The sequence below is a fragment of the Lepidochelys olivacea genome (assembly GCF_965140295.1).
Source record: "Lepidochelys olivacea isolate rLepOli2 genome assembly, chromosome: 1".
Lineage (NCBI taxonomy): Eukaryota > Metazoa > Chordata > Testudines > Cheloniidae > Lepidochelys > Lepidochelys olivacea.
The window spans coordinates 262,640,135-262,666,267 of record NC_140411.1 but is presented as its reverse complement, the minus strand read 5'-3'; the positions used below and the strand labels follow the sequence as shown (position 1 = coordinate 262,666,267).

Genomic DNA, 26,133 nt, shown 5'->3' with positions numbered 1-26,133 from the left:
GCGGGTACTCACCAGGAGTGCTTGTGTCAATGCATGGTGCACTGCATCATGGGTAGGGAGCCCAGTGTGCAACCCGCTACCGTCCAGCACAGTGTCTTTTGGGAAGTTTTGGGAAGACCAAGTCAGCAGGGAACGTGGTGGTTTCAGGGAGAACAGGTGGCTGTGGGACATAGTGAGAACCAGTTCACGGTGGTTGGTGGTGTTCACGGAGCAGCTGCAGAGGGCGGAGCGCAGCTTCTGGGCCTGAGAAATGAGCACCGACTGGTGGGATCACAGCATAATGCTGGCTTGGGACGATGAGCAGTGGTTACAGAACTTCTGAATGTGCAAGGCCACGTTCCTGGATCTATGTTCTGAGCTCGCCCGAGCCCTCCAGTGCAGGGACACCAAGCTGAGAGCTGCCCTGACAGTGGAGAAGCGAGTGTCGACTGCACTGTGGAAACTTGGGAAATCATTTTAGTGTGGGGAAAATCCACTGTGGGGATCATTGTCATGCAAGTGTCTAGGGCTATTAATTGTCTCCTGCTATGCAGGACTGCGACTCTCATCAATATGCAGGACACAGTGGCTGGATCTGAGGCAATGGAATTGCCAAACTGCGGTGGTACAACAGGTAGCATGCATATCCCTATTTTGGCACGAGACCACCTTGCCATAGGGTACGTCAACAGAAAGGTCTGCTTTTCTATGGTTATGCAAGCGTTGGTGGATCACCAGGGATGCTTCACTGACATCAGTGTTGGCTCATCAAGAAAGGTGCATAACACTCACATCTTTAAGAATGCAGGACTGTTCAGAATGCTACAAGCAGGGATCTTTCTCAACCAATGGATTACCATTGGCGATGTTGAAATGCCAGTAATGATCCTGAGGGACCCAGCCTACCCCTTGCTCCTTGGCTCATGAAGCCACCTCAACAGCACCAAACAAAAGTTCACCTACGAGCTCATCAGGTGTAGAATGACGATTGAATGTGCTTTTGGTAGTCTAAAGGGATGCTGGCACTGTTTACTCACAAGATTGTATCTCAGTGGAAAAAAACATCCCAATGGCTATAGCTGCCTGCTGTGTCCTGCATCATATCTGTGAAGCAAAGTTGCCACCAGGGTGCAGATGGAGCGGCTGTCTGTTGTATTTGAACACAGGGCTATTAGAAGAGCTCAATGGCTCAAGGAAGCTTTGAAAGAGCACTTTAACAGTGGGCCACAGTGATGCATTGTGATGTACTGTGCTCTACTTGGCCCTGCTGTTTCAGGGCCTGTTAGAAATTGTGCAGTGCTTGGTGTACGTCTCTGAATATAACACTGTCAATGCACCTACTAACTGTGCGGTGCTTGCTGTACGTTTATGATTATTACCCTGTTCGTCACTGATCCTACAAGTCATCACACTATACAATAACAAGTAAGCGGGTGCTTTCAGAACTGCTAGGCACTCTGCAGCATATGTTGTGAACTAATAAAGAGGAATTTATTTTCCAAATAATAGAATTTTATTGAGCAACAAAAACAGTGCAAATTAAAATCTGTGCAATTTAAAAGCAAATACACTAAAAACTTAGTAAAGGAATGGAAAAGAATTTAACTAGGGGAAAGAACGTGCCTGTCCATTTTAGCTACACAGACAGCAACCGTGGCTTTCACAGGTCAGTGCATGTAAAGCTGTGGTTGTCCTTTAATGTCCCCCCCAGGGTGGAGTGGGAGGGCTAAGGATGCAGCCCCGATGCCATGTGGAATGTTGAGGGGGGCTCAGGAGGTGCTGTAATTAGGGTTGCCAAAATTGTATTTCAAAAATACACAGAACTGTTTTCTTACCACCCCTACGGGGGAGGAGTACCCTGTACCCAGTGGGGCTCCCGATATCACAAGGGTGGGGAGCACTAATCATGGGGCTGTTGAGGAAACTTTCCATTCCCTGCAGCAGTCTTGGCTGCCGGGACCCAGCTCTGGACGTGAACAGGGCAGCACTGCAGGGCCAGGGTCGGGAGGGGACTGGAAAGATGCACCCCTGAGTACTGGCCTTCTGCTGGACAGGGCCCCCTGCTGACTCCAGCTCTTGAGCAAGGCTCCATCTGCTTTCCCTGTGTAGGCGCCACCTGGCAGGGCAAGTGGACGGGGCCGTGTGCCCTGGAACTGCACTGAAGGGCCAGGGCCAGGAAGGGGCTCTGTCTGGCATGGGGGTCAGCACTCCTGAGATATAGCCTTCCATTCCCTGCTCACAGAGTCTCTGCCAACATCCCTAGCAGAGGAGCATAACTGTTGGTTTAGTGGCTGCTGCAGCAGTGGGGAAGTGAGGTGGGCAGGGAGCCAGGTGCTGGCAGCCGAGCCTACCTGCACAGAGCCCTGTGCACTTTCCCTGCCCGCTTTCCCTGCTGGACAGAGTCCCCCCTCCTGACTCCAGCCTTTCAGCGTGGCCTCATCAGGTCTTCATGCCCCCCTGTTAACTGTATTGTGCCTCCCCCCCTCGTGGGGCTGTGCCCCACAGTTTGGGAACCTTTTGCGCTAGAGGTGCATTGGTTCAGCAAATCATGGGGCCAATTCTAAATTGTCTAATTTTACAAACTTTATTTAATTGGAAAGTGAGGTAATACTAAAACTGGCTTTGAATAATGAGAATATGTTTAACACGTTGAAATACGGGCTAAAAGGCATCCCGTATGACAGGCAATTTTCTATTTAAATAAGTGTAAGCAGGGTTTGAGTGAGCTCTCCCCTGATATCTAGTGGAAGACTTCAGGAGCCAACCTTGTTTGCATGGACACACCCACCCTGCCTAGGTGCTAAGCATGATGGGGAGGTTGGATCACAAGTCACTTTCTTATTGGGTGCAGGGGTAATAAAGGGTCATTATCCTTGTTGTGTGAATCAAGGGGTGGGCAGAACTGTGCTCAGCATGCCCTGACTGAGGAGTTCACCCTCAACTGAACTGCTCTCGCTAGTTAGGGGACAGGGGTACCACACGCCAGTGGAGTTGAGGAAGGGTGGGGATGAGTATGTGGATGATGGAGCAAGTAACCCTCACCCCTACCAGGGTGGGAGGTGAACTTGCACAGATGCACCTCTGAACTCTGGGTCTTCACTGACCAAGGACAACCACTTTAAGTGGGGCATGTGAAAGGAATTTTTGTTTGTTGGACTTAAGAACCTGAGGCAAAAGGACACTGTCCAACATGCTCTCCGGTGCAGGTTTTGTTCATGGTTTTATGCTTATGAATCCTGCATGCAGCGTTTTCCCAAGTTAATATTGGGTTACTCTCCCCCTTTTTATTATGTGTCTTTTCTAAACTCAGACTCTGTGCTTGTGAGAGGGGAAGTGTTGCCTCTAGAGGCGCCCAAGGGGTGATGTGTGATTGTCCCAGGTTACGGGGGTGGGGCTTCCAGACAGTTCTGTGTTGCACTGTTGAAAATGAATTCCTAGATATTGAGCCCAGTCCTTGTTGCTGCTGACTTCAACTGGCGGAAGGGTTACATAAGGGACACCCCTTGTAATAGAGGACTGTTGGCAACCCTAGCTGTAATGGAGTTTTCCATGGACTGCAAAGGGAGGTGAGCCTATGCTGTTGAACCTGAAGGTCTACAAGAGTCTGCAGCATCTGCTGCTGAAGAAGCTCCATTACGTCCTGGTGCATCTCCCTCTCCTCTTCCTGCTGGAACTCCTGGGCCTTTCTCCAGTGTGCTCTTTCTTTCTCCAAGCTGTCTTCAGTGTTCGCCCTCCAGGCCCTTTGCTCATGGCCTGACGCAGCACTAGCTTGCAGGATCTCAGTGAACACATCATCCTGAGTCCTCTTCTTTCTCCGCCTCTTCTTTCTCCGCCTCAGGCGTTCCATGGAGGGAGAACCCCTCAAGGCCGCAACAGTAGCAGTTGCAGATCCCACACCCAGAGGTACCATTGTCAGGACAGTCACAATGGAAAGTGAAAGTTAAGATTGAGAACTCCCTTTCCTCAGCCCCCTGATGTTTTAAAGAAGACGTGCTTATTGTTGTTCTGCTTCTGAGTGCTTGTGCATGGTGCCACTCACAACACCAGCCGTGGTGAGTATGGCCTGTCAGGGGTGAGGAAAATGAGGGAACTGCTCCATTGCATGAAACTATATGAATATAGGGCCCTGGCACTGAATACGGGCACCATTTCCCGCAGGTGGTCATGGTTTTCGCTGGTATCTCACTCCTGAGGGTGACAAAAGCACAGAGAGCACAGCTGCTGCAGGCGTCCCAAAGCCTCCCGGGCCTGTATGCTGCTAGTCTGTGCTCTGCAATGGTGCCTGCCGAAGTGATCACTGACTGGTGTGGGAACATGTCCCACCGCAGAGGAAGAAATAAGGCCGCCATCCCTAGAAACCTTCGGGAAGGATTGCAGAGTAGCTCCACGGAAGTTTCATCGAGATCTCTCAGGAGGGTTCAAGGGACACCCCTGTGTGCATAAACTGCTCCACATGCCCCCACCTCACTGTATAGGGGAATGACCAGCAGCTAATGCCACCTCTCTCAGTTGTTCCGCTTCCTCTCCTAGTACGAGTAAAGGCCTGAAAAGCCGATCGCTGTGTCCTATTAAGTCGGGGGCACCATCAGAACATCACTGCAATGGAAAATACATTTACACACTTACACGGGGCTCCTTCTCCTGCATCGGGCTCATCTATGCTCGACTACTGGGACTGACTGGCCCGCAGTGCAGTCTTAAAGAGGGCCTGGCAAGCAACGTAGCTGGATCACCACCCGCCGGTTGCGTGGCCCCCATTGTCCTCTTCCACCTCCTCCTCGTCTTTGCTGTTCACGCTGGGGTGTGTGACTTGGGCTCCTTGGAGGTATCCACGGTGGTGTGTGGGGTGGTTGTGGGGTGTCCACCAAGTCTGGCATGCGGCTCTTTGTAAAAGCAGCAGCTCTGCTGATACGCTTCCCTAGCCGTCTGGTGTGCCTGCCGCAGTTCCTTCACCCTCACGTGGCGCTGCTGCTGGTCCCTGTCAGACCCCTTCTCCCGCATGCCCCATGCAAGCTGCTCGGAGATGTCCCTGTTTCTACAGCTGCTCCAGCCTCTTCTCCCCACAGGCCCAGGAGATCCAATATCTCCTGCCTACTGCAAGCCGGAGCATGTCTGTGATGTGTTGCCAGCATGGTCACCTGGGCAGGGACACCCAGCAGTGGAGAGCGGCTAGCTGTGCACACCAAGCTGGACAATCAGGACAAGGCGTTTCAAAAATTCACAGGGCTTCAAAGCAGGTGGGAGGGAGGGGCTTCCAGTCTCTGTGACCCCAGGCAGTGGAGTTCACAGTTGTGACCAGAGCAGTCACTGTCGGGCATTGTGGGACAGCTGCTGGAGGACTGTTAGGTTCAGCATAGGTAACGCAGCGTCTACACCAGGGGTGGGCAAACTTTTTGGTCCTAGGGCCACATCGCGTACGGAAATTGTATGGAGGGCCGGGTAGGGAAGGCTGGGGGAGGCTATGCCTCCCCAAACAGCGAGGCGTGGCCTGGCCCCGGCCCCTATCCAGCCCCCCGGAACCTCCACCCCCATCCAACCCCCCTTGCTCCCCACCCCTGACTGCCCCCCAAGACTCCCACATCCTATCCAAACACCCCTCCTCTCTGCTCCCTGACCATCCCCCCGGGACCCCCGCCCCCTATCCAACCCTCCCTGCTCTCCCCGCCCCACGTTACCTGTGGTTTGGGGGAAAGGGGGCTCAGTCCTTTCCCTGTGCATTTCCCCTGCTTGTTTGTCAGCTCTTCCGGCAGTCGGGCAGGGCTCGTTCCCTGGCTGGGCTTGACTGCTGGGGACAGGGACCAAGCATACTGGGGTGGAGAGGGGCCCTGGCTTGCTCTGCCCCTGTCCCCGGCAGCAGGGCCCAGGCCCCTTGACTGCACCCCTGCAATCCTCCCTGCTCCTCGCCCCCCCCAGAACTCCCTCTACTCTTTGACCATGCAGCCCTGGAGCACCAGGTCTGGCGGCGCTATAGCTGTGCCCCCCAGCCAGATCTGCAGCCACACTGCCCAGGCGCTGGGGGAACTGTGACTGCAAGGGAGGGAGGGGAGCAGAATGGGAGCGAGCCTCCGCCCCGCTCACCGTGCTGCCCCGCAGGGAGCTGGGCTGGCTCTTCAGCAAGCCTGTCCTGACCCCGCTCCCCGGCAGGAGCTCGGCGGCCAGAGGGAAGGGTTCTGCGGGCCGGATGTGGCCCGCGGGCCATACTTTGCCCCCCCTCTGGTCTACACTCACGCTGCATTAACCTCAGTACATCAACCATGGCTCAACGCTGCTCAGGGAGGTGGTGTCATAGCATCGCTGTAATGGGGCGTTTACATCGGTGGGAGGCAAATCTAAGTGTAGACACATACACAGCTAGCTCGACGCAAGGGGGCCTATGTCACCCTAACCTTATAGCACAGACTTGTCTCACTATGTAAACAGACAACACCCACAGGGGGAAAAGGAAGAGAGTGCTAACCTCACTTTGCAGATGGGGGATTTAGGCACAGAGAAGTGAAGTGATTTGCCCAGGGAGGGCTGTCACAGAGCGAGGAGTCAAATCCAGCTTTCCTGAGATGCAGTCCAGGGTGCTAAGACAACCACTACAAAAAGGATTGGATGGGGATGGATTGGATGGGGATGCCCATGGATTGGATGGGGCACGTCTCCCAGGGCAATAATAAACAAAGGAGCAAAACTGCCCAGTCAGAAGAGAGAGGCGATGGCTACCCAGCTGACTCTCCATAATACATCACCATCGCCATGCTGATTTATTTGTGCATTTCACTGTGGCCCATGGGTGCTCTGGTCACACGGATGCTGAGTCCCGCGCATTCTTGGGTATGCATGAAGCTATGCCGCTGCATTCTCAGCACTCTGTGGGGAAGAGAGGGGCACAAAGGCCTTTATTTTCTGGCTGGGAGAGGCTGCTCTGGGCTGAGACCTTTGCCACGTGTGGTGCAGATACCATGACTTGCCCATTGAGAACAGCACTCAGAGGCCTGGCCTTACCTTGGCGCACCCAGGGAACGGCACTGGGGGGAAGCCCATTTGTGCAGGACATTTCGCACTGGACCTCACATCTCGCTCCCGCAGAAACCAAGAGCTGCCCCTTCCTTCTGCCGGAGGAGGTACACGTCCAGCCCTGGCCTTCGCTAGAAAAAGATTTGTCTGAGAAAACTGAGCCCCACCCATCATCTGTCCTTCTGGGGAGAGGCCTGTGGAGAATCCACATTGCGCCAGAGGCTAATATCTTTGCTTTATGTGTTGCTGGAAGGCATTGGGCCCAGAGCGGTGGGCACCGTATAAGAGCTGGCAGAGTGCCCAATAAAGGGCATTTGGTCACCAGCCTCCTGAGTCTGGACTGGACCCACTTAGAGGTGGATGGCTCCATGTCATGTGCTTAACCTCTGGAGCCAGCGCAGCCCCCTTGGCCCATTAACTAGAGCCAAGATTTTCAGAAACAAGGGCCTCTACTCCAGTGACTCAGTGCGGACATAGATTCCGAAAGAAGGGACCTGGCTTTTGAAAGTGTTAAATGCCCAGCAACTCCTGCTGAACTCAGCACTTCACTGGGTGCGCAGAACTCCTGGCAAGCAGCCCATTTATCTGGGTGCCTACATCTGGACTTGGGAGTCTAATGTCACACACCCCTGTTTGATGGCTGGGTGTATGGGCAAGGCTGGGGGGATGTGTTGATCCTGCAATCCTCCCTCTGGCAAAACTCCACACTGAAGTCAATAGGGAGCTTTGCCTGAATTGGAGCTGCAAAAGCTTGCGCCAGAGGGTTATGCTTATAAACGGTGACATGTATAAGCCTTCAAAGCTCCTCAGAGGAGTGCCCTCCCCCCACACCCGCCCGTCTGGGTGGAAGGTTTAACTTCAGGTGGGTGGGGATAAGGGTGATGGTGACAACACTGTATGGGCGCTTTCTGACCCTTAGGAAATGCACTCCAGTAATGGTCCCAGACATGATGGCCTGAAACCGGGGTACTGCCCGGCTGGGGCTCTAACTGCAGTGGGCCCTTAAGGGGTGGTAGAGCTTTGCCAGAGGAGGGAGTGTCTGTGTCTGTGTGTGTGTAGGGGCGTAGCCCTGCAGTGGGGGGGGGGTGGGGGGGTAGCCCTGCAGAGGTCCAGGCTTTTTCAATCCCTCCCTTGACCGGTGTGTTTTTGTGGATGTCTCTCTCATTCAAGCCACTTGTGCACCAGTGCCTGTGGCTACAGTCAATAAGGAGCCGCTGGTGTCCTCTTGTATCCCCTCTGGCCTGGTGACAGCCTGGCTCTGGCTGCCATCCAAGGCTCTGCACGGAGGACAGTGGATGTGCTAGAGGACTTGGCTAAGGTTCTTCCCTGGTTTCCTTTGGTAACTGTCAGACAATTGTGGCGCAGGAGCCCACTCGGTTTAGGAAGGAATAAGGACTATTTCTCCCTCTTTCCCTTTCCTTGGTCTCCCTCCCGCTCTCTCAGTTGCTCCCTCCCTCGCTCCCTCCCTCTCTGGTGTGAAGGTTGTGTGTGTGTGTTGTTTTTTTTTTTCAGAAAGCTCAGTGTCTCCGAGGAAGGGGGAGAGAGACAGAGCCGCGCTGGCTGCCTCCAGGATCCTCTCCCAGCCTTGAGCAGCCGAAATGGGAACAGCCCTCGCTGTTTCCAGGGCAGCCTTTCGACTGACACTACAAAGATCCAAAATTCACTCCTAAAGGACGAGGAGCAGAGGGCGATCTGCATCTCCTGCCTCCTTGCACTTGGGCTCTTGCTAGGAATTTCAGGGGTTGCCCTGATGCAAGGCTGACACCCCCCATATTGTTGTTTTTATCTTTAGGATTTTCCTCTTCTCCTTTTTTCCTTCCCCTGCCCCCCAACCCACCCTGAGCCCTTGGCTGAGCGGGTGGCTTATTCTAGTTGTGGGGTTTGCTCGGGGGGAGCTGTTTAGTGAGGAGGGGGTGACTCGTCTTTTCCCACGGGCAGACGGAGTGATATAGCTTGTGTCCTAGCATCTGGCTGGAAATTTTTGAACACCCTTCTTGCTGCGTCTCCAGAGGAGAGGGGCTTTTCTCCCCTAAGGAGGCGGGCGAGGAGCTAACCAGTCTCCGTCCCCATTGACGAGGAGAGCGTGATGGCAAGCGGGAGTGGCGCATGGATGGAGCGAGGTTACGTCTTCGGATTCTGTTGCCTGGTTCTGTTGGACCCAGGGCGGGTTTGGACCAGGGCTCCGAGCACCCAGGATCCTGAGCTGGAGGGGCAGGTGGAGAGCCATGGTAACACCAGCTGGGCTCCCACCTTGGAGGACACTGTGGTGGCCCCCACTGAGGCTGTGCCAGGCAGCGACCGGTGCCGTGGTTACTACGATGTCATGGGGCAATGGGACCCTCCATTCAATTGCAACTCAGGGATCTACCAGTACTGCTGTGGGACCTGTGGGTACCGCTTCTGCTGCCAGTTCAAGCACGGGCGGCTGGACCAAAGTGGATGCTCCAATTATGACACCCCCAACTGGGTCAACACAGGCCAGCCACCAGCCCGGGTGGATGAGACCCCCGAGGATCCTACCCGAGACAAGACCAACCTGATTGTATATATCATCTGTGGTGTGGTGGCCATCATGGTGCTGGTGGGCATCTTCACCAAGCTGGGCCTGGAGAAATCACGGAGCCCCCCGACGGAGATGACCATGTCCAGGTAAAAGGGACCTCACTTCTTCCCTTCCGCTCTGTCTCTGTCCCTGCTCCCTCTGTCTCGCTCCACAACAGATAGACAATACTTCCAGACTTTCCCTCTCGGCTGCATTGTCATGTTCCCTTCCAGAGGGCAAGACCCAGTCCAACCCCAGATCCCCACAGTGACCTGCCACCCCTCAAACCCTCCTTAATTTTGGCTCTGGACCCTGATAAAACAATCTATGGGGGAGCTAGGTGTCTGAAACACTGAGGAGGGAGAGGAATGAGTCAAGGGGGTAGAAATCAGAGCTGTCGGGTTGAAGCTGAGCAACGGAAATTTAGGCTGGAGAGCAGGAACCCTTTCCTACCAGTGAGGCCTGCTGGGCTATGGAATAGTCCCCCAAAGGGAGGGGGGGGATGGAAGCCGCATCACTTGGGTCATTTAACAATGTACTGGTCAGATCCTGAGAGGATATACCAAGGGGAACAGTCGTCAGAGAATGGACAAGGTGTGTCTACTCTAACCGGTCTTCTCCAGCCCTGATTTCTGTGATTCTGAGTGTAAGGCTCATAGTTTTGCCATCTGTTTGGGGGCATTTCAAAGTTCGATTCTATACAGGACAATTACTTACAATGAATGTCTTGGCTTTCCTGCAGCATCCTGCTTTGGGGAAGAGCTTGCTGAGCGGCTTCATTAGTTTCTGTCCTGTCAAAGTGTGGGTGTGTGTTTGCGTGCACATGGATGTCTGTATGTTTACCACATGACCCTCACACCCCCTTGCCAGCAGGTTGCCAGAGGACGGCAGCTGGGCTATGAGCATTGTCCGGGCTGGTTTTGATTGTGCTCTGGGCAGCAAGTTCAGCCAGGGCACCTCCTCTCTCCGGCAGGGTGGCTTTCCGTGTGGGTGCCAAGAGGGAGTAGGCAGCCAGCTGAGGGGATGGGTGGGAGTGAGGGATCAGGATGGCAGGTGGGACTGCAGCTGCAGCACCCGGACACTGCTGGGACTCTTCTCAACCTCTGTGTCTCCTCTCTTTTGTCCAGCAAGTCCGAGGGGCTGAACTTCCCAGCAGTGAGAGAGTAACAGGGATGGGGAGGGGTACAGAATTCCCCCCCCCGCACCACCCTCTTTCTCCCCTTTCCTTCTCTCTCACTCCCCTCATCTCTGTATTGCTGTCTGTCCCTCCCTCCCTGTGTTCCGCCTTCTCTCTCTTTTCTTCTCTGGCGTGCGCTCTCTTAATATGTCAGTTCTTGACTTCAGATAAATGTTCTTCTTGTCGTGTTCCCAGAAGCAGACTAAGCAATTGCTCAGGGCCCCAAGCAGCTCTGGGGAGGGAGGGATTCACTTTTTATTATGTGTGTTGTGGGCTCCTCCAAATATTCCTGCTTAGGGCCCCCAATGGGCTAGCATCACCTCTGCCTGCCCCCTCCACCCGTCCCCGCTACACACACACACACAGACACACACACACAGAGACACACACACACGTTCCCCCTCAGGGAACATCTCCCCCCCCCCCAGGACTCTGGGCAGGTTCAGTCCCAGCTCGGGGCAGAGGTATGTCACCCCCAGCCACGCCATTCTGCTCCAGCGATGGCCCCCAGAGGCCCTACATCCTTTGATGCATGTTCAGTTGTTATCAGTTTTCTGTTGGGGTGGGGTGGGGGGTGATTCAGGGGCTTGTCCATGATGAAAGGCAGCGTGTGTGTGCGTAGGCAGGTGGTGAGGAGACGGGGGAAGGCAGTGGCACCTGAGATGCCAGCTCCTTAAAATGCCCATGCCTCCCCTTCCCGTTGCTTCCTTCTGTGGCAGGACGGGAGAACATGAGACCTCGCCTGACTCATGACACTAGTGGACCTGGGGGGGCGGGGGACAGTCAGCGAGGTGCCACGGTCCTTTGGTGGGGGACATATTTAAGGCGAGACTGTGTCGCTCACTGACAGACTCACTGGGGCTGCCAGAGAGTCCAGCTCGCATGGCCTGGGGGAACTCGCTCAGCCTTGTGCCTGCAACCAGCTGCTCCACTGACCCCTGTTGAGTGGCAGGCGGGGAGAGAGCCACTAACGAGCTGCAGCCAGGGAGAGCGACTCCAGAGCCAAACTCCTTAGGAAAGTCCTGACTTCCGTGCACCAGATCTCTTGGGCCGGCTGGCAGGTTGTGATGTCATAGACCAGGGCTATGCCAAGTGCCCCGCGCTGGGCACGGGGCGCCTGACACAAAGCGGGTGCGTTGTGCCATCCGGAGCGATCCCCTGACGCCGCACTCTGAACGGTCCCGCGCTCAGATCATGGAATCAGTGCCGTCTCTTGGAGGAAGCCTGCAAATGCTGCCTTGACCGCTCGTGGGGATTCTCCACTGGAGTCAATGTACACCATCCCGAGGGGCAGGCATGCGGTCTTTAAAAGCCCCACTGCACTTTTTGCAAGAGTATGGGGGTTAAAACTGGCATCTCAGTCAAATCCACCCTAGGTAACTGCACTGCACCTCCCAAATTCCTTCTCAGATTTCAGTGGAGGGGATTATCCTAATTTACCCAGCCTATGGCATGGCTGGATCGTTCTGCTGGGTGAGCATGGCTGTGGCATTCCACCGCAGAGATGGTTGCATTTCCTGGCAGTGTGAGTGATCCCCCAACATTCATTCTGTACAGCACTTTGCTATGAAAAGGAAATCAGGAATGTAGCCTCTTGCTAGTCATAAGTCTCGGCTCTGGGTTTGGTCACCAGTGTGGTGAGTTTGGTTGGGTTTTCATCCTAGGTCCTAGTAGACAACGCCCTATGTGGTGACATTGTCTCCTAGAGGCTGGCACACAGCTGATGGGGACTGTCGCTTCAAGGGCAGCGAGGATCCCCCAACTGGAACATCATGGGGTGGTGCAAGACAGAGCTGAGGCACACTGGCAAAGGGCCTGGAATAGCAGAGGTGCTGGGGGTCAGGATGGCGGGGCATTGGCAGTGCAGGGGGAGGGGAGGCTAGGACTGGAGTAGCCGGAGTGCCAGGGGTCAGGATGGCGGGGCATTGGCAGTGCTGTGGGTGGGGGAGGAAGGGCAGCAGCAGCAGCACAATTGACACCGGTTTGTCGGTTTTACTTTTTTGCAGCTTCTCTCTTCAGCTTGATTTTTTTTTTATAGCGAGTTTTATGCTCTTCACAGCGAGGTGCTAATAAGAGCAGCTGGCGCCAGGCAGGGTGCAAGGTTCCCAGGCAGAGCTCTGCCGCTGCGTCTCAGTCCTGACCCAGAGCTGCCCCTCCTCAGCCAGTCATGGAGGCTCCACATGTGGCCCGGCCAGTGCCCGTGGCTCCTGATTGCCAGCACCTCCTGTTAGCCCGGCCTTCCCCTACCCGGACCCGCACCAGCCACAGCTCTGCCTGGGCATCTCCCTCCCGATCAGCAGCGCCACTTCTGGTGGAACGCAAGGTCGCTTGTTCGCCGAGAACAGCTGTTGTGCAGAAGTAAGGAAGTTGTGTGCTATGAAACGAAGGGGGAGCGGATGATAGGGGCCCGAGGGATGGGGAAAGGCATAGACAGAAGGGAGCGGGAGAGGAAAGGGGGCAAAGAGGGTGGAACATGGACATGGATCCATCAAGCAACTGGGTGAGTTTCTAATCATGTTCTACTTTGCAGATTGTCGGCCAGGGGGTTAGCTCTGGTGACGAATCCATTGTATGGAGCCGGGTTAGGGGATCTAGTAAAAAGGCAGCGCCCGAGGAGATGACTGACCAGGACAGACAATGATCAGGAGAGCATCTCAAAATATCTCCATCCCCTGAAATGTCGGGGGCCTTAACACCCGTCCCCCTTGCTTTGTTATACAATTTTGTAGCCGCTAAATGCCCTGCGTTCGGTCTCCAAACCAGTAGCAGCCTCTGCTCCCCCATCACTGGCAGCCACTGAGTCAGCACAGACAGAAGCCCCACCTCCTGCCAGTCACTGACATGAAAGCTCCACCCCCCCAAGGGGGTGACTCAGCCGAGCAGCTGGGCGTGATGGGTGTAGAGGAGAAGGCTGGGGTGGGTGGCAGGGTGATTACAGAATCCCTTGAAAGGCAGCTGCCGCTCAGGGCTGGGAGGAGGAATAAGAGTGCTGAGGAGGCGATGACAGGGACAGATGAAGGCAAGATTCAGCCCCATGCTCAGAGGGGACACACTCATCCTCGAGAGTAACAAACAGCGGTGCCATGCACCAGTGATCGCTAGTAGCCAGCTGCCTGATGAGCTGGGGTCTGCCTGACTTTGGCCAAGTGTCCATCTGGGAGCATGCAGGATTAGGAGGCCCAACATTTTGGTGAATCCAGGTTCAATTAAGCCTCAGTCCATCTCTGAGATGAAGCCTCGTCCTCTATGTCTCTTTTTGTCTGCCCTCATCCCAGCCACCTCCTCCCTGTTCCTCGTTTGCCTGACAAAATGCTGGCAGGTCTACCGAATTGATACAAACTCCCCCCGCCTCCCTCCGCTCCAACTACTCTGCCCTTTGCCCACTGCCACTAGCCTGCTCCTGGGAAGGAGCTCTCTGCATTCTTGGGGTGTGCACGTGTCTGAGAGCGCGTGTGCGTGTTTGCGTGTGCTCATTTTCCTGGCTGGGATAACTGGAGGAAGAACACTCCATCCCCAGGGATGCTGCGATGACTTCTGTCATAACACATCTGTCTCTGCTCCGCTGGGGCGTGCCGAGAAGGTCTGTTGCCTTTTCTGCGATGGGAGGGTTTGGGGGGGCTGGAGTGGGGTATGAAGAATGTGTGCCTGAGCAAGGGGGGTATTCTAACCCTGCCCTCTCCAAGGGTAACCAAAGTGAGAAGAGGGGAGGGAAAGTACTGTCTGGTGGCCATTAGCTATAGTTGCGCTCTGGCCAGCCATGTGAACTCCCTCACAGCAGTGCCTACCTACACACTTGAACTAGAACTCAATCGGTGCCCTACCAGCTTCATCAGCGCGATCCCCAGGAGCTGTCCGTTGCCAGATCCAGCTGCTGGAATCTCAGAGACATGTGCTTTTCCGTCGCCTGGCCCTGTCCATGCCTGGGGCTGCATTTAGTCATACGATGTCGGGGGGGGAGGGGTAATTTCCCATTTCATGTGTGTGGATAACAGAAAGAAAGAGACTTTCCATGAAACTGGTAGCACCTAGCAGTGCTACGCAGATACACCAGTACCCTAAAAGCTTAGCCCACTGTTGGGAATCACATCTTCTTAGTCCAATAATGAGAACCATCAGATCTTTCTTCAGGACACGTGTGGTTGGGTTCCATTTATTCTCCTGCATTTCTTGCCATCAGCGGGTTAACGTGTGAGCTGTCCTCTTGGCAGATTGTGTTAACCAAAGGAAACTTGTTTTTTACTTGTAGTCTGGTTCCTGTGGTACCAGTGCTGAGCATTTGTTTTTTTTCCCTTCGCTAGCAGTCCCTGTTTGACTGAGCCGGTAATGTATTCTGATCCCCCTCAGGGTCTAGCTCCCCATAAACACACGTTCCAATCACATGGGATGGTACTTTGAAATATGTGGGTCATCACTGAACAGATCTCTTCCCCAGAAGCTGCGTATTTTTGGACAGGAGCATATGGAGTGGGAAAAGGCAGGTTTTTCTTGCATGCCTTTGCACTTCTTCCATGTGACAAAAGTAGGACCCCACACCAGCCCATCCTGCATATGCAGTATGGGAGCTAGTCTCTGGCCACCTACCAGAGCACCATAATGGCTGTTGCTGAGCTGAACACCATGGTCTTTCTGAACTTCACAGCAAAGCAGACGTAGAACTCGCATCCTCTGGCTTCTACCACATGAGCTAAAAGAATATCTCTGTTAGCAGCATAGGCTCTATGACACACACTTGAGGAGTTCTGACTCCCTCCAGCAGAGGGCAGTAGCACGGGTACACTCTAGCCAGTTTATTATGAAATATATTGTCTATGACCCTGATAGTTCCCTTTGACACAAAATGTCATGGAAAGGGGAGAGCTGCACCTATACTGTGCTGATAGCAGGGAGTAGATGTTATGCGCTGGCATTCTCCACTGAAATGCACTGGAGACTTACGTGCAGAGGCAGGAGTGGGGCATGTCTCACAACATATGCAAGCACACAGAAGCAGTAATGCAACCGTGACGAATCCAGGTGGCCTGATGATGCAGGCCAGCAACCCCAGCAGCAAGAGGTGTTGAAGCTGGTAACCTGTCCCCGGACAGATGGCCTCTAACAAGACCGCACTGGAGGGAGAAGATAACAGCGGCTGGGTAAGCTGCCTGGAGAGGATGCAGGAAGTAGCACAGGGTCTGCGCTGGTTTCAGAGATCCCTTGATGTGGAGGGAGCAGGCTTGCAATGGCCTCAGTGTCAGAGTCCTGACTCTGGTACAACGGGGTCTGCACCGCACAAGGAAAGCAGAGGACAGCCCCTGGGTCTGAAGAGATTCGAGAAGACACGGCGCCACTGACTGCGACAGCCATCACATGGCTCATGCTTGGCAGAGGCTGTGGGTAGCCTCTTCTGGAGTGGATGTTAGCCACAGCCACTGTAAAAACAGGCAGCATGCAATCGGCAACACACTCAGTATATCTGTGCACCGCGTTGTCTCCTGGCTCCCTCACCACAGCCCCTGCAGGCTATTGGTGGAGGCTCCCCATGGCTCCCTCTTTAACCCCACTCCATGGACACAGTGACCCTTTGCAGAAGGGAGCCCAATCTGCCTCCTACTCTTGTTTTACGGGGGTGCAGCTTCAGTGGAGTTCCACGTGATCGACACTCAGGTGCAAGGAGAATCAGGCGCCTGGCTGAAGAGCTGCAGCAGAAGTCTTGAAATCCCACATGCCGAAGAGGGAGCAGGCAGCGCAGACAGGCTTCCTGTTGGCCCTGTCTCAATTTGCATGCAGCAGGCCCAGGTTACAGTGGGCTGGGTCCATTGCTCATGCTCACCACAAACACACAGGGTCACGGAATATCACTGCCTTCTTTGTGTAGCTGGTGCAAAGGTGGCTGGTAGCACCTTGTAGCCTTTACTGTACATGCTGTCCGTGTACCATGGCAGCCAGTCAGGCTGTCTTCATATTGACGCAATGGTTCCTGGAGCACTTCCAAGGTGGCCCTGTCACAATGGCAGAAATTCCACCTGTCATTAAGTGAATTGTGGCCTAGTCCCGATGTCTTAAGCTTCTAGAAGCTTTTTAGATCAACTGATGTTATAAAAGTCAGCCCCGCTCAGCGATCTGTGGGGCTGCTTTACGTCTGTCTGGGGCGGGTGTTTCTTTGGTGTGGATTCAGCTGCGATTGCACTTGCGGCTGAAAGCATGGTCAGAGGGGTGACAAAGCCCCAGGAGGCAGAACCAAACTGCAGAGAGAGCTGGAGAGATTAGAGCAGGGCAGGGGAGGTTTCAGGCAAGGAAGAAAGAGTTGGTCCTAGGATATGTGAAGTCCTAGATCTGGGGGGAGAGAACAAACTGACAGATAAGTACGGGGCGGGGGGGAGATGTATTATTTCCTTACTTGCATTATGGTAGTGCCCAGGGACCCCACTCAAGATCAGGATGGGCTTGGTGCTGTACAGAAACAGAGGGCCCGATTGTACTGCCTTTATTTGCCCTTGTACCTTCCTGAACTGTGGTGGCCTCCTGAAGCCAATGGAGCAAGATACTTGCTGGTGTGAGGAAGGGCATCACACCTGCCCTAGAAGTAAATACAGCCCTGGCCCCAAACAGCTTCCGATCTATATCCCCAAGCCTGCCACCCTGCCTCCTGTGGGCTAGTACCCTGTTCTGCTAGGAGCTATTAACGGCGGTGGTGTTACTCACTGAGAGTAAGGACAGCAGCATTGTAGCCTCCCACAAGCGCAGAAACCTAAGCAGCAGCCGCCCCACCACATTAAAGGGAGTTCATTTTCATCTTGCCTTCTTAAAACCGTCCTAATGTAACCAAGCAGTAGACGAGAAGGGTGGAAGTTGCGGGGAAGGGAGCCTGAATGGCTATTGGAGGATGTACATGACGAGATTGGAGTGAAGTATCAGAGGGGCAGCCGTGTTAGTCTGGATCTGTAAAAGCGGCAGAGTCCTGTGACACCTTATAGACAAACAGACGTACTGGAGCATAAGCTTTCGTGGGTGAATACCCGCTTCGTCGGATGCATGAGATTGGAGTGGTCACACCACAGACTAAAGTGCTGTATTAGAAGATCCTGTCCCTCTTGCATGTACCAGGCTGATGCTGCTGTGAACTCCACTGACCTCAATGGAGGAGTTTACTCCTGGGGAAATTTATGTCCCCCGCAGATTTCTTTGCTTCCCTACAGAAAAATGACTTTCTGACGGGGAAGCAAAGGGAAGCCACAAGAACTGTCATGCAACCCTCCACAGCAATATGTTTTGGGGGCCCAGGGCAGCTGGAAGAGAGGTAAATCACTGTAAAGCAGGAGGTGGCGCTGGGGAAGACCCAGCTGGTGGCTTCTACCCTGTGCCAGGCTCCTCTGCTAGTCCCAGCTGGGCTGGGGAGGACGGGACTCCCTCTTACCTTGCACAGCATCTGGGGCCAGGTCAGACCCACCCCGAGATTTCTCCCCCAGCTGAAGGAAACTCTGCAAACTCCCCTCCCATCGCTCCTCAGCTGCAGAGGGAGGGATCCCTGTACAGGAAGCTGCTCCCCCATCCACCCAAGCCCTGTGCATCCAGATCCCCTCATACCCAGACCTTCTTGCCGAGCCTCACCCCCGCTGCACTCACACCCCCCCCCCACCATGATCCCTACTCCCCCTGCACCTGGACCACCCCGATGAGCCACCCACACCCTGATCCCCACCCCACTGAGCCCCAACCAGCTGCAGCTGAACCCTCTGCTGAGCTCTATCTCCCCCACACCCAGAACCCCCTCACTGAGCCCCAAACCACCTTCACCTGGACCCCCCGTAGAGTCCCATTACCATTACACCCAGAACCCCCCAACAAGCCCCTGTGCATCCAGATTCCTCCCCATGCCCAGATCCTCCACTGAGCTGCCCACATCCACGATGCCCCAGACAGAACCCTCTCAACCCACACCTGGATCCCCCCACACTAAGCCCCTCCACACTTGGATCCTGCCTTGCTGAGCCTGTCTGCCCACACCTGGTGCACCTGGCACAGAGGGGCAGGGCCCTGGAGTGTTTCTGGGGCAGGCCTGGTCCTTGTGCTGTGTCAGGTTTGGGCGCAGCCTCACCGTGTCCTTGAGGGGCTGGGGGAGCTGCACTATGATCTCCCACCTCTGTGAACCCAATGGCCTGTGCTCCCCAATGCCATGCTGGAGCTTCCACATTTATTTGACAAAATTTCCAGAATTCTAAAATATAGTGCGCAGAATTTTTATATTTTTGGCACAGAATGCCCTCAGGAGTAGGAATTGTTCCTCACTGGCCCTGGTGTGAGAGCACGATCGGGCCCTTTCTCTTTATCTCTCTCCATCTCCCACTTCTGTCTATCCATCGCTTTCCATAAGTGTGGGTTGGGCGTGCTAAATGCTGCCCCTTTGCTCCTTTACAAAGGCCAAAAGGGGCAGCCTGCTATTTCCAGGTGTGAATTTAGCCCCTGGCATTTGCAGTGATAACATACCCATGGCAGCGGGGAGCTGGGTGAAGGGGGTAGAATTCTGCTCATTTGTTTGATTTGCCAAGCAAGGTCCCGGTGAGGAGGGACAAAAGTGAGCATTTGATCCTTTCTGGCTAAGTTGAACCCTGACCTGAATGAGCCGGTAGAGGAGTCAGGCCTCTGATACATTTTGACGCTGAGGCCGTGGCAACTTGCTGCCTCTGGATCAAGGGATCTCTGAAACCTGCCCAGAGTGTGAGCAGCCCCTACAGCCAGTGAAAAGAACAGAACTAGTGTTCTTTTGGGGCTAATGCATTCTGGTGTAACTGAAAGTCTTAGCAGGAATCCTAGTCACGCTGTTTCACAGCGGTTGCTGATCCATTGCCCCCATATGGGACAGCTTGAGAATGCTAGACAAAGTTATGGCTCTGTGGCATCCATCATGTCTCCTTAGATCTGCCCTAATAGCATGTTTCCTACCGTGCAGCAGTACCGTTGCCTCAGGGAAGGGACCTGTCTGATTGGCAGGGAGACGTTCACGTGAATTGGGAGGCAGTGAGTATGCGACTCAGGAGACCTGGGCCTGGCTCAGCCACTGATCAGGAATGTGGCCTGGGGTGAATCTGCTTCCCTTGCCAGTCCTTCAATTATAAACTCTTTGGAGCAGGGGCTCTCTCCGAGGGTACCTCCGCACTGCGGGCTGGAGGTGATATTTCCAGTCCGGTTAGACACGTGCACTAGCTTTGATCAAACTAGTACGCTGAAAATAGAAGTGTGGCCACGGGCGGCAGGACAGCACAGCTGCCTTAGGAAGTACCTAGGGTCCCAGGTGGGACTGTACTTGGGGCAGACAGCCCATGCCACTGCAGCTACATTTCTATTTTTAGCTTGCAAGCTCAATTGGACCTAGTGTGCTGTGTCTACACTGGGCTAGGCAAACTATGGCCCACGGCCCGCCAGCTGATTTAATCTGGTCCTTGAGCTCCCGCTGGGTAGTGGGGTCTGGGACTTGTCCCACTCCCACGCTCCAACCAGGGAGTAGGGTCAGCAGCCACTCCACACGCACGTGCCACAGCTCCGCGCAGCTCCCGGAAGCAGCGCCATGTCCCCCCATCCAGCTCCTATGTTTAGGGGCAGCCAGGGGGCTCCGCGTGCTACCCTCACCCCAAGCGCCACCCCCACAGCTCCCATTGGCTGGGAACTGCAGCCAATGGGAGCTGCAGGGGCAGGGCCTGTGGATGGGGCAGTGCGGAGAACCGCCTGGCAGCGCCTCCACATAGGAGCTGGAGAGGGGGACATGGCCACTGCTTTCGGGAGCTGCCTGAGGTAAGCACTGCCCACAGCCTGCACCCCGAGTCTCTCCTGTGCTCCAGCCCCCTGCCCCAGCCCTGATCTCCCTCCACGCTCCGAACCCCTCAGTCCTAGCGTGGAGCACCCTCCTGCACCCCCAACCCCTCATCCCCAGCACCACCCCAGAGCCCACACCTCCAGCCGGAGCCCTCACACACTCCCACGCTCCAACCCCCTGCCCCAGCCTGGAGCCCCCTCCTGCACCCTTAACTCCTCATTTCTGGCCCCACCCCAGATCCCCTACCCCTAGCCAGAGCCCTCAACCCCCCCTCATGCCCCAACTCCCTGCCCCAGCCCTGATCCCCTTCCCGCCCTCCAAACCCCTTGGTCCCAGCCTGGAGCACCCCCCTGCACCCCAAATCCCTCATTCCCAGCCCCACCCCAGAGCCCACACCTCCATCAAGAGCCCTCACCTCCCCGCACCCCAACCCCCTGCCCCAGCCCAGAGCCCCCTCCTGCACCCTGAACTCCTCATTTCTGTCCCCACCCCAGAACCTGCACCCCCAGACAGAGCCTTCACTCCCTCCTGGACCCCAACCCCCAATTTTGTGAGCATTCATGGCCCACCGTACAATTTCCATACGCAGATGTGGCTCTCAGTCCAAAAAATTTGCCCACCCCTGCTCTACACAATGGGGCCCTGATCAATCGGGACAAAAGCAGTGAAAGCACCTGAGATGTAAAGCATTAAGTGAGGCTTTCATTTTAACAGCATCCCTTGTTCCCTTTCTCTTCAGCTAGAGCAAGTTTTTAGAAGGAAACCCCCTCCCTTGTTTGACACTCTCTGAGGTGGTGTCAAAGACGGTAATAACTGTCCTTTTGGGGGAAAGAGAAGAAGTTAGCCGAGATGGGCTGGACCTGTCATTGTTGCTGGTGTCCGATCCCTTTTTATCCAGGTGGCATCTGGGATTCAGCTGGAGCAAGTAGAGGTGGTGATTGTCATCTGGGCCCCTCTCACTGGCCTGCTCCGGTCAGGACCATCTCTCAGGGTTCGGACGAAGAGGATCAAGGGTCTTACAGGACGATGGGGGTGGCAGCCATCATGGGGGCACTCACTCCAATAGCCTCAGTCTGTTTCTTTTTCTGTGTTTCCTGGCACAAAATCTTTCTTTAAGGACCCAAACAGGGAGTGATGGGTGGAATAGCCCATCCCCCTCTTACTTTGTTCACCATTTAGGCTGAATGTTTTACCCACCAGTTTTGGTTAACTGATTTCTGGACCCACACTTTCTTGCTTGCCAAGCATGATCATAACACAGTCCTCGAGTTATATCAGTAGGGCTTTTTGGTTGGACTAATTCCATAGCACTATTGTGTCTGCGTACACCCATCATTCTGTCTGCATTTCATCCCTTCCCCCCATCAGCATGTGTGGGGACAGGTTACTGTGACAACTTAGGGACTTGCACACATTTTTACCGTTGAGCTTACAATTAGGGTAAATTTGTAGGCCCAATTATCACAATAGGCCTCTATTTGCTGCCAGAATACAAATAATAGTGTAGAGGCAACAACGCATTCATAACGCTCCAATGTCATGATCCTGACCTACCCCATCCCCTATTCCAGTCCAAGGGCCCCATCCCATCCCCCGCTGCCCCACTGCTTTGCCAGGTCTCCTCAATCCTGACCATCAGCACCCCCTGCTATTCTAGGCCCAGTCTAGCCAATCCTTGATCTTGACCTAAAACCTCTCCTGCCACACCAGGAGTGGGCCTCTCTTCAGTGATTGATTGCCATTCTTGATTAATTTTGTGGTCCATATGTGGTGGTTGCTGCTTTATTATTTGTATTGGGACAGTGCCTAGGAGTCCCAGTTATGGACCACAATCCCAGTGTGCCAGGCCTTGTACAAACAGAGTAAGACAGTCCCTGCCCCAAAGAGCTTACAATCTAAGTAATGCTGACACAGTTCCACTGGAGACTAAGCTGAGACTCCCAAGCTTATCTCACGTGTTGCTTTAGCTAATGATTTGAACTTCAGTGGGGGAGGCCAGTGCAGTGACCCAACTCGGCTATGAGGTAGGTACCCTGCAGCACCCCCACTGAGCTGCCACATTTCTACTCACTCAATGATTCACTGGTTTCCCTCCCACACCTTCTTTCCCAGTCACCAGCCTGGGACCTTCAGCTTCTCTCTGAGTGTGGAGGTGAAGAATTCATCCTGGCTTTGGGCAATGTCACCCGTGACTGTCACTAATTTGCTGCTCCGCTCCTTGGATAGCCACACTGTCTCCTTCGCCCTCCTCTGGCTCCTCTTGCTGATGGGTTGGAAAAGAATTGCCAACGGTTCCTTCCAGAGATGGGCCTCAACTGCAGTCGGGGGTTGGATTCAAAGTATCCAAAAACTGGGGGTTAGTCAGACCTGAGGGCTTGGTTTGGATCTTCAGGCTCTGGCTCCCCAGCTTGACATCTCCATCTTTACTAACATGTTTCCGTCATTGCACATGCATGGCGATCATCTTAGGTTTGCTCAAGAACACTGGACAGTGTATGTTTTGTTGTCAGAGGGCTGGTTCTGAGTAATAGGCTGTGACACTTTTGTTACTGTAGGGTTTTTTCTGAGCACTGGTTTGTGCATATGGGTTTCTGATGGCTGGCTTGCTAACAACCACTGGGATACTCCCACCAGTCTGTCATTGGAGGGATTCTCATGAATGTTTGCATACGCTCATTGGTCGGTTGTTTGGTCTGTTCACAATGGCCTATTGTAGGGGTTTCTGCTAGTGTAAGACATGCCCACTCAGTGGTGGTTAGGCCACATAAAGGTTGATAGCCCCTTCCCCCCCCCCATAGCAAGCTTAACAGCCCTGGGTCTTAGCTCAAGCAGTAGAGGCTTGTGCATTAAGCTCCAGAGGTTCCAAACTCAAGCCCTGCTGCTAATGACCGCCTCAGTGTTACACTAGCCATGCGTGGCTGTCATAAATATAAAGGGAAGGGTAAACACCTTTAAATCCCTCCTGGCCAGAGGAAAAACCCTTTCACCTGTAAAGGGTTAAGAAGCTAAAGATAACCTCGCTGGCACCTGACCAAAATGACCACTGAGGAGACAAGATACTTTCAAAGCTGGGTGGGGGGAGAAACAAAGGGTCCGCTCTGTCTGTGTAATGCTTTTGCCGGGGCCAGAGCAGGAATGCAGGTCAGAACTCCTGTAAAGAGTTAGCCCTGGTCTACACTAGGACTTTAGGTCGAATTTAGCAGCGTTAAATCGATGTAAACCTGCACCCGTCCACACGATGAAGCCCTTTAGTTCGACTTAAAGGGCTCTTAAAATCGATTTCCTTACTCCACCCCTGACAAGTGGATTAGCGCTTAAATCGGCCTTGCCAGGTCAAATTTGGGGTACTGTGGACACAATTCGACGGTATTGGCCTCCGGGAGCTATCCCAGAGTGCTCCATTGTGACTGCTCTGGACAGCACTCTCAACTCAGATGCACTGGCCAGGTAGACAGGAAAAGAACTGCGAACTTTTGAATCTCATTTCCTGTTTGGCCAGCGTGGCAAGCTGCAGGTGACCATGCAGAGCTCATCAGCAGAGGTGACCATGATGGAGTCCCAGAATCGCAAAAGAGCTCCAGCATGGACTGAACGGGAGGTACGGGATCTGATCGCTGTATGGGGAGAGGAATCCGTGCTATCCGTGCTGGAACTCCGTTCCAGTTTTTGAAATGCCAAAACCTTTGTCAAAATCTCCCAGGGCATGAAAGACAGAGGCCCCTAACAGGGTCCCGAAGCAGTGCCGCGTGAAACTTAAGGAGCTGAGGCAAGCCTACCAGAAAACCAGAGAGGCGAATGGCCGCTCCAGGTCAGAGCCCCAAACATGCCGCTTCTATGATGAGCTGCATGCCATTTTAGGGGGTTCAGCCACCACTACCCCAGCCATGTTGTTTGACTCCTTCAATGGAGATGGAGGCAACACGGAAGCAGGTTTTGGGGACGAAGAAGATGATGAGGAGGAGGAGGAGGAGGTTGTAGATAGCTCACAGCAAGCAAGCGGAGAAACCGCTTTTCCCGACAGCCAGGAACTGTTTCTCACCCTGGACCTGGAGCCAGTACCCCCCAAACCCACCCAAGGCTGCCTCCTGGACCCGGCAGGCGGAGAAGGGACCTCCGGTGAGTGTACCTTTTAAAATACTATACATGGTTTAAAAGCAAGCATGTGAAAGGATTAATTTGCCCTGGCATTCGCGGCTCTCCTGGATGTACTCCCAAAGCCTTTGCAAAAGGTTTCTGGGGAGGGCAGCCTTATTGCGTCCTTCATGGTAGGACACTTTACCACTCCAGGCCAGTAACACTGTACTCGGGAATCATTGTACAACAAAGCATGGCAGTGTATGTTTGCTGGTGTTCAAACAACATCCGTTCTTTATCTCTCTGTGTTATCCTCAGGAGAGTGAGATATCATTCATGGTCACCTGGTTGAAATAGGGTGCTTTTCTTCAGGGGACACTCAGAGGAGCTCGTTCCTGCTGGGCTGTTTGCCTGTGGCTGAACAGAAATGTTCCCCGCTGTTAGCCATGGGGAGGGAGGAGGGTTGAGGGGGTAGCCACGCGGTGGGGGGAGGCAAAATGCAACCTTGTAATGAAAGCACATGTGCTATGTATGTAATGTTAACAGCAAGGTTTACCCTGAAAGAGTGTAGCCACTATTTTATAAAATGTGTCTTTTTAAATACCGCTGTCCCTTTTTTTTTCTCCACCAGCTGCATGTGTTTCAATGATCACAGGATCTTCTCCTTCCCAGAGGCTAGTGAAGATCAGAAAGAAAAAAAAATGCACTCGTGATGAAATGTTCTCTGAGCTCATGCTGTCCTCCCACACTGACAGAGCACAGACGAATGCGTGGAGGTAAATAATGTCAGAGTGCAGGAAAGCACAAAATGACTGGGAGGAGAGGTGGCAGGCTGAAGAAAGTAAGTGGCGGGCTGAAGAGAGTAAGTGGCGGGCTGAAGACAGGGCTGAAGCTCAAATGTGGCGGCAGCGTGATGAGAGGAGGCAGGATTCAATGCTGAGGCTGCTGGAGGATCAAACCAGTATGCTCCAGTGTATGGTTGAGCTGCAGCAAAGGCAGCTGGAGCACAGACTGCCACTACAGCCCCTGTGTAACCAACCGCCCTCCTCCCCAAGTTCCATAGCCTCCACACCCAGATGCTCAAGAACGCGGTGGGGGGGCCACCGGCCAACCAGCCACTCCGCCACAGAGGATTGCCCAAAAACCAGAAGGCTGGCATTCAATAAATTTTAAAGTTGTAAACTTTTGAAGTGCTGTGTGGCATTTTCCTTCCCTCCTCCACCACCCCTCCTGGGCTACCTTGGTAGTCATCCCCCTATTTGTGTGATGAATGAATAAAGAATGCATGAATGTGAAGCAGCAATGACTTTATTGCCTCTGCAAGTGGTGATCGAAGGGAAGAGGGGAGGGTGGTTAGCTTACAGGGAAGTAGAGTGAACCAAGGGGTGGGGGGTTTCATCAAGGAGAAACAAAGAGAACTTTCACACCGTAGCCTGGCCAGTCATGAAACTGGTTTTCAAAGCTTCTCTGATGCGTACCGCGCCCTCCTGTGCTCTTCTAACCGCCCTGGTGTCTGGCTGCGCGTAACCAGCAGCCAGGCAATTTGCCTCAACCTCTCACCCCACCATAAAT

General features: G+C 54.0%; 1 protein-coding gene across 1 annotated transcript in view; it reads left to right on the top strand.

Annotated features, from left to right (window-relative positions):
* The first annotated feature begins 8,907 nt into the window (after positions 1-8,907).
* Positions 8,908-26,133, top strand: part of SHISA8 (shisa family member 8) — a 33,168-nt gene continuing 15,942 nt past the window's right edge. Inside the window, exon 1 of the mRNA XM_084618030.1 lies at positions 8,908-9,630. Within this exon, the coding sequence (XP_084474156.1) occupies positions 9,068-9,630 (563 nt within the window). The 5' untranslated portion in view covers positions 8,908-9,067. The remainder of the gene's footprint in view (positions 9,631-26,133) is intronic.